Source organism: Physeter macrocephalus, chromosome 8 (genome assembly GCF_002837175.3).
Source record: "Physeter macrocephalus isolate SW-GA chromosome 8, ASM283717v5, whole genome shotgun sequence".
NCBI classification, from domain to species: Eukaryota; Metazoa; Chordata; class Mammalia; order Artiodactyla; family Physeteridae; genus Physeter; species Physeter macrocephalus.
In genome coordinates, this window is record NC_041221.1 from 77,329,846 (window position 1) to 77,337,694 (window position 7,849).

Below are 7,849 nucleotides of genomic sequence, written 5' to 3' on the forward strand. Positions count from 1 at the left end.
AGGGGACACGGGTTCGTGCCCCGGTCCGGGAAGATCCCACATGCCGTGGTGCAGCTGGGCCCGTGAGCCATGGCCGCTGAGCCTGCGTGTCCGGAGCCTGTGCTCCGCAACAGGAGAGGCCACAACAGTAAGAGGCCCAAGTACCGCAAAAAAAAAAAAAAAAAAAAAGAACAAGTATGCCACATCTAAGCATGCTAAGATCAGCACTCTAGCACTGTGACAAAGGATTAACTTGTGAACTTTGGAATGCTATAATATCTGCAAATAAAATTGGCACCATGTGCCATCTGTACATACTAAAAAAAAAGGTACATGCACCCCAATGTACATAGTATCATTATTTACAACAGCCAAGATATGGAAGCAACCTAAGTGTTCATCAACAGATGAATCGATTTAGAAGATGTAGTATATGTACACAATGGAGTACTATGGAGCCATAAGAAAAGAATGAAATTTTGCCATTTGCAACAATGGATTTGGAGGGTATTATGCTTAGTGAAATAAGTCAGAGAAAGGCAAATACTACATTATAATCAATTATATGTTGAATCTAAAAAATGAAACAAACTAGTGAATATAACAAAATAGAAACAGACTCACAGATATAGAGAACAAACTAACGGTTACCAGTGGGGAGAGGGAAGGGTGGAGGGGCAAGATAGGGGAAGCAAATTAAGAGATACAAACCACTATGTCTAAGATAAATAAGCTACAGGGATATGTTTTATAGCACAGCACAGGGAATATAGCCAATATTTTATAATAACTATAAATGGAGTATAGCCTTTAAAAATTGTGAATCACTGTGTTGTATACCTGAAGCATATAATATTGTACATCAGCTATTCCTAATAAAATTAATACACGTTGTTCGCAGAAGAAAAACTGGAGATATTAAAATCATTTAACCACAGGGCATTTCCCAGTCAGAGAAGAAAGCCAAAGCACTGGAACCAGGTCCTGAGGCCCCTGCTGGGTCAAGCAGACCCCACTGTTGCTGGACCATGGAGAGATCCAAGGCTCAGGACTCAAGGCGGTATCCATGACACACATACTTCAGTGTTGCAGAAGTGGGCACAGCCCTACAGATTCATGCCCGCTGTACATCAGCCCTGTTAGCGTGAGCTGGACGAGGGATGAGGGCCTGGCCTAAAGCAGAGGTGGAAAGAAAGGAACAGGTTTGGGAGAAATACAGAAAATAGCATCATATTTCTCAGTGATTGACTAGACACAGGGAGGGAAGAGAGTAGAGGCTGGCTTCCACATTCCTGGTCTGGAAGGCTGTGAGGAAGGAAGGTTGAGCATCTCCACCCGGGCTGGGGCCTTTCATGAAGCATCCAGTGACCACAAACATCAGGATCTTGAGATGATCAGAAAGCTGTTCTCTGGGTGGGGTTAAATTGGATACAAGTGAGCAACATCCGGCTATGGGGCTCATGGAGTGGACCTCTCCAGACTCATATTTCCATCCACTGTGCCTGGAAGCAGGGTGTGATGTCCCCTTCCTTGAGCTCCCAGGTCATTGTGATCGCTTGCATTTCCTAGCCTGTTAGAATGGAATTTTTTTGACATAAATGATAAAACTCTAAGGGCCATTTTGGGCCTGAATCATGAGCTAAGCAGCTGTTTTGCTTGTCAAGCGTTAAACGATTTGTCCTGGATCAGAGGCTACAAGGCAAGAAATGGGGCTAGAAAAACAGGAGCAGGTAGAGAGGTCAACTGTTAGTGGAGTTGTATGAGTGTGACCTTTGGCACCAGCAACAAAGAACACTCAGGCTGACCTCTGTTGTCATAACACGGGAAATACTACAGCCCCTTCCTCATCCCCACCCGGGGGAGAAAAACTTTCTTCTAAGAGTGGATTCCATGAGCATTTCTGTGCTCTGTCATTAAAAATCTGCTGGAAATGAAGAGAGAGCTTTTATTGATCATGAGCAAAATTTTGGTGACACCATGTGCAAAGAACAAAGAGATCTCTTCGTCTGGAATAGAATAGGGATCATGAAGTTGTATGGAGCACTGTTTAGAAAAAAATAGTTTTTTAAGGACAGCTGATTTGAAAGCAGATTGACTGATTTGCTAATATGGAGAATAAGTATCATTTTGCTACAAGTTCTCTACCAACCTTTGGGCACTTGTGTCAGTACAAATTGTGGTTTAGAAGTTTGTTTTGTTCTGTTCAATTTTGAAAGTGTTCCATTTCTTACCATGGATCTATACTCAAGAGAGGTTTTCCTGTGGCTTCATCTGGTCCAGGCACAAGATCTTAGAATCAGAGAGAACCTGAGCCCCAGAAAGGGCTTTAGAGTCTATTAGTCCAACTTTCTTCCTGATGTAAGAATTCCCAATATTTATTTTTGTTTGCTTTTCAGTTTCCTAAAACAATGCCTGTTCACAAAATGAACAGTTGATTTATTATTATTCGTCCATGGACATCAGCTTATGTAAGAGTTTATATATTAATATAAGTCTGCAAAACATATACAGTTCCTTTTAAATAAATATTTATGTGTGTAAAACAGAGAAGGAAAGTTAATGCGTGCCTGTATGTGCTATAAGATAATAAATATGAATATATTCAGTGTGTATTTACAGAGTAATGAGCTGCCTTTATATGCATTTATAAGCTTCATTTGTGTATGGTCAAAATTTGACTATCCTATAGGCTATTGGGATATATATTTATAGAAAAATTTTTGATAAAATTTCAATTGACCTACATTATTATTATTTATTATTTTTATTTATTTTTGGCAGCGTTGGGTCTTCGTTGCTGTGCGCGGGCTTTCTCTAGTTGCGGCGAGCGGGGCCTACTCTTCACTGTGGTGCTCAGGCTTCTCATTGTGGTGGCTTCTCTTGTTGGGAAGCATGGGCTATAGGCGCGTGGGCTTCAGTAATTATGGCACACGGGCTCAGTAGTTGTGGCTCACGGGCTCTAGAGTGCAGGCTCAGTAGTTGTGGCGCACAGGCTTAGTTGCTCCATGGCATGTGGGATCTTCCCGGACCAGGGCTCGAGCCTGTGTCCCCTTCATTGGCAGACGGATTCTTAACCACTGCGCCACCAGGGAAGTCCTTGACCTGCATTATCATAGTACTAGTTCTATATTATTGTCTGTCTACAAAAGAAAATTCCAAAGGACCTTTGTTTAAAACAGACAGACATACACATCTCTCTCTCTCTCTCTCTCTCTCTCACTCACATACACACACACACACACACACACACACACACACACACACTTTATGCTGTCAGCTTTTTTCAAACCCTTGGACTCATTTCTGTCAGTGAAGCTTGGGAAGCACCATGCTTGAATGAGTCTTACATGCTTTTACCAGGAACTCTTTCTGGAAAGGTCCTCTCATTCTTTCTTTTCATATTTGGAGCACTCACAGCAGATATACCCTGAAAAATAAGCCCATAAATTTCTGCATTTCAAAAGCCACCAGGCAGTGTGCTTCTTCAAAAGTGTGGTTAGGATCACAAGTCAGAATCAGGAACCAGAAGCGTAATGTGACTTCCTCCTGCTGTTGACTGCTGGTTCTGTGCATTCCAAATGGTAGGACCAGAGCTTGGAAACAGAAGTAGAGAAACCAGCAAGAAAGGTCAGCTGGTTGCCTAGGCCTGCTCTTAGAGACAGATGACTACGACAGTTAGTTGCACCCTCTCCCTGGGGTGTGTAATTCCAGTTGAATTGGCTCTCACTTCTTGAATGCATGATTTTGTGCTGCAGACAGATCCCCACGAACTCTGTGTGTGTGATTTCTTTGTGTATCACTGTTGGCAATAGCGCTTGTGCCGTTACCTCTCAAGATGCAACTGGCCTTGGTCTGAGAATCCAGAATCAGACTATGACTAGAGATACAGGTTTAAAGATGAAAGATCTGTGAATATCATTTTCTTTCCCACCCAGAGACACCGAGGCACTTCCTCACTGCTCTCAATAAATGAGCCCTGTAGTGTCAATGTTTAGATTCGTCAGAGTCAGAATTAACAACATTAGTTTAGTTCTGAAAATTTTATGGATGCTAAATACTGTCACAGTTATCATTCCAGTTTCCTTATCTCCTCTCTTTTCCCATCAGACCTTACATTTCAGAAAAATCAAAGGCTTGCAACTCTTTGAAAAGGTTTTTTCCCCCTCTGAGTAAAAAGTAATACAAGGTGTTACAAAACTCAAAAATTAAATAATGCCAAAGCGAAAGGCCCCTAATAGCTCCCACCCCCTACCTTGAATAACCATGTAAAATAGTTGAGTATCTTTTCCTCCCACTTGTTTTCTAGATATAATGATATAGTTTATGTGTATATAAAAGTGAAATCACTACTATTTACATTGGTTTGAAAAGAGTTTTTTTTTTTCTCACTGAGCATGTAACTTGGACAGTTTCCAAATCAGTTCAGAAAATCTACCTCACTTTTTTGCCAGTGGTTATACTGTCTTCTATAGCATGGCTGTACCATAGTTTATTTACCTCTTCTCTTCACCCTTGCTTTTCCCCCCCTTTTTCTAACAAATGAGAAGAAGGTGAAAAATGTCTGCTGATATTGGCCACAAGGACTGTCCAGCTGCACCTGGTTGAATCTTATGGAGCCACAGATAATACTAGATGTGTGTCAACCTGAGTTTCTAGCTGAGGATTAATGTTTCATGCTGATTATATAGTATTTATATTTTAAACCAGTGACAGGTTGAGGGGATAACATTTTATTTCTATAGGAATAAAAGCAGAAATTCATCTGATCATTGTTCCCTTCCTAAGCTTGTTGGCCACTTGAGAAAATGTATTTGGAGCCACTTTTCCAAAGAGAGTTTTAGTTGCCTATGTGCCTTGTGAGTGAAGACCACTGACACATAAATATAGGTGATTTATGTTTTAGCTATTGAAAACTGATCTCACCTATAGTATTTATTTTTTATTAATATTAATTAATAATACTAATGTTTTAGGACATTTGTGTCTTGTACCTAAAATATGCCTTCTTACCAAGGAACCGGGTCATTGAAAATATCACATAACTAGCAATCAAATATAGATCAATAGAGTAGGTGCCAATTCACCAGTACTTCGGGGACAGAGCCCAGAAAAGAACATGAAAGCCAGCATTCTTCTCCGTGCGTCCCACACTTCTGCCTTGGCACCTTGAAAGATTTCAGACACTCAGGCAGCTGGGGAGGCATCTGGTTTCTGCATTCAGAGCACATCAGCTTGAGCCTGGTAAATGGCCTTGATTATCATGCAAGACACGTAACACTCTTATTAGTGCCACGCTGATTAGCGCTGCACAGTCACCGCTTTCTGTAATACCCTAATTGAGGTCCTTCCTTGCCTGGAATGTACATTATGTTTAGATAAATCCCTGAGTATGATATTTTAATGGGTATTTTAAACAAAGTCCAGAGGACAGTTAGAACCACTGTCTATGCAAGAATCTTTTTTTTTTTTTTTAAGACAAAAAAGGCGTGGTGCCAACATGAAGAAGAGAATCCATTTTACTAAGTGCGGGTGAATATCCTAAAGCAGCAACCGCTTTCCCAGTTGCATGTGGCTTGTATCACATTCTAGTCCTTCACTCCATGCTCATGTCTCCCCACTTCCTGATGTTTGTGGTTTGGGCTTTGTGTCACTCTCAAATGCAAATGTAACTCATCTTGAAATGGAGCTGGGGAGGAGGGGTCCTGAGAATTCACTGCCGAGTAGTCATTGTTTCACTCCGTCATTCTTATCATTCATTTTTAATCTAGGTAATGGTATTTTAGTTTTACAAAGCATCTGCAGGGTCATTTCTTAAGACCCTCACTGTGTCTACCCCTCATTCAGGCCACAGGATATCATCCATCAGTCTCTCTCCGTAACGCCCCTCCCGTCCCAGGGCATATCCTAAAAGGGGAGTAGGGTTGAACTCCTTTTCTAGGACTCCCTCCTACTTCTAGGGCTCTCCTTTCTCTCTTCAAGTCAAATAGCTGTAATATAGTAGGAGAGAGTTGGGGATCCGGCATGGCACAGTCAGTCCGGGCTGGTCTCTTCTGCTTCTTTAGTACTGATTTGAAGTGTATCTCAAACTTGGATGTTAGAAATTTACGAATTTGCTCTCTCTGTTTTCATGGACCGGAATCAGACAAGAAATTTATCAGGGGCTCTTAAGAGAAGACTCCTTGGGTTAGGTACCTCCACTCCTTCTGTACTCCCTCTACACTTCCTTTAGAACCTGTTCTAGCATGAGTCATACTATTTATCATGTCTGTTAACACATCTGCCTCTTCTTCTGTACTTTAACTCCTTGAGGGCGGGAAATAAGTGTTAGCCTCTACATCTCAGCACTGTGACCGGCACAGAGAGGCACTCAATAAAAGTATGAATGAATGAACAGAAAGTAAATTAAGGTATCACTAGGCATTAGGGAAGTGCAAATTAAAACCATGGTGAGATACCACTACACACCTATAGAAGGCCAAAATTTAACCAAAAAAAAAAAAGAACTGGCAAAAAGGTGGTGGGAAGTGTGTGAAGAAGCTGGAACTCTCATATACTAGTGGTAGGGGGGCAAAATGGCACAGCCACTGTGGAAAATAGTTTGCAGTTTCTTATAAAGCTAAACATATACTTATTAAATGACTCAATTTACCCAGTCCTAGGTATTTACCCAAGAGAAAGGGAAAACTTTGGGATACACAAAAACCTGTCTGAAGTGTTTATAACAGCTTTATTTATAATCCCCAAAAAATGGAAGAATTCCAGCTGTCCTTCAGCTGATGAGTGGGTAAACAAATGAAATATCCACACAATGAAGTGCTACTCAGCAATGAAAAGGAGCAAACTATTAAAATGTGCAGCAGTCTGCATGAATGCATTATGCGAAGTGTGAGAAGCCAGATTTTCAAAGCTGCGTACACTATAAATCCATTTATATGACATTGTGGAAAAGGCAAAACTATAGGGACAGAGAACAGACCAGTGATTGCCAGGGGTTAGGCATAGAGGAGGGGTTGACTCCGAAGGGGCAGCAGGAAGGAGTGTTTCGGGGTGATGGAACAGTCTGTGTCCTGATTATGATGGTGGTTACATGACTCTGTACATTTATCAAACTCATAGAACAATGTAATAAAAAATTTTACTGTATACAAATTGCAAATTTAATTTGAAAAAGTAAATCAAAGTTGTTTTGCTGTTTAGTGTGGATTCAGAAAAAATGTCAAAACAAAAGTAGCCTGCAGCGATTCTGTACATGTTCATGTACACACGTAAACACAAAAGGATATGCTTGTGTGTGTGCATGTGTGTGTGTGTGCATGTGCATTTAACAAACAGTTAAAGAACACTTCCTATAGACCAGGATTTGCTATAGGCACTGGGGTTATATTGATGAGTAACAAAAGCAGAATTCCTGCTTTCATGGTGTGGAAAGGGATAGACAGTAAAAAAGTAAACAAATTAAAAAAAAAGTCAACAAATCAATGAATTCACCGCTTTAGATAGCAGTAAGTGCTGTGGAGACAATAAAGCAGGTCTTGATGATAAGAGTGGGATTGGGTGTTCGGGCCTCTCTGAAGAGATGACCTTAAACTGAGACCTGGAAAGTATAAAGGAGGCATGCATGTATGCAAATACTCAGGCAGAGCAGTCCAGGCAGGGAAAACGTCAAACGCAAAGACCCCGAGGGGACTCCTTTGAGGACAAGAAATACTGAAAAATCCTCACTTCAAAACTCATAGGGCTTCCCTGGTGGCGCAGTGGTTGAGAGTCCGCCTGCCGATGCAGGGGACGCGGGTTCGTGCCCCGGTCCGGGAAGATCCCACGTGCCGCGGAGCGGCTGGGACCGTGAGCCATGGCCGCGGAGCCTGTGCGT

The 7,849-nt window shown here is 41.5% G+C and overlaps 2 protein-coding genes across 2 annotated transcripts in view; both read left to right on the top strand.

Moving 5' to 3' along the window:
* Positions 1-220, top strand: part of LOC112064309 (G2/mitotic-specific cyclin-B1-like) — a 2,727-nt gene extending 2,507 nt beyond the window's left edge. The window contains 1 exon segment of the mRNA XM_024121743.1: positions 163-220. Within this exon segment, the coding sequence (XP_023977511.1) occupies positions 163-220 (58 nt within the window).
* The window catches only part of SV2C (synaptic vesicle glycoprotein 2C), a 191,956-nt gene that overhangs the window by 148,624 nt on the left and 35,483 nt on the right, over positions 1-7,849 (top strand). The window lies entirely within an intron of this gene.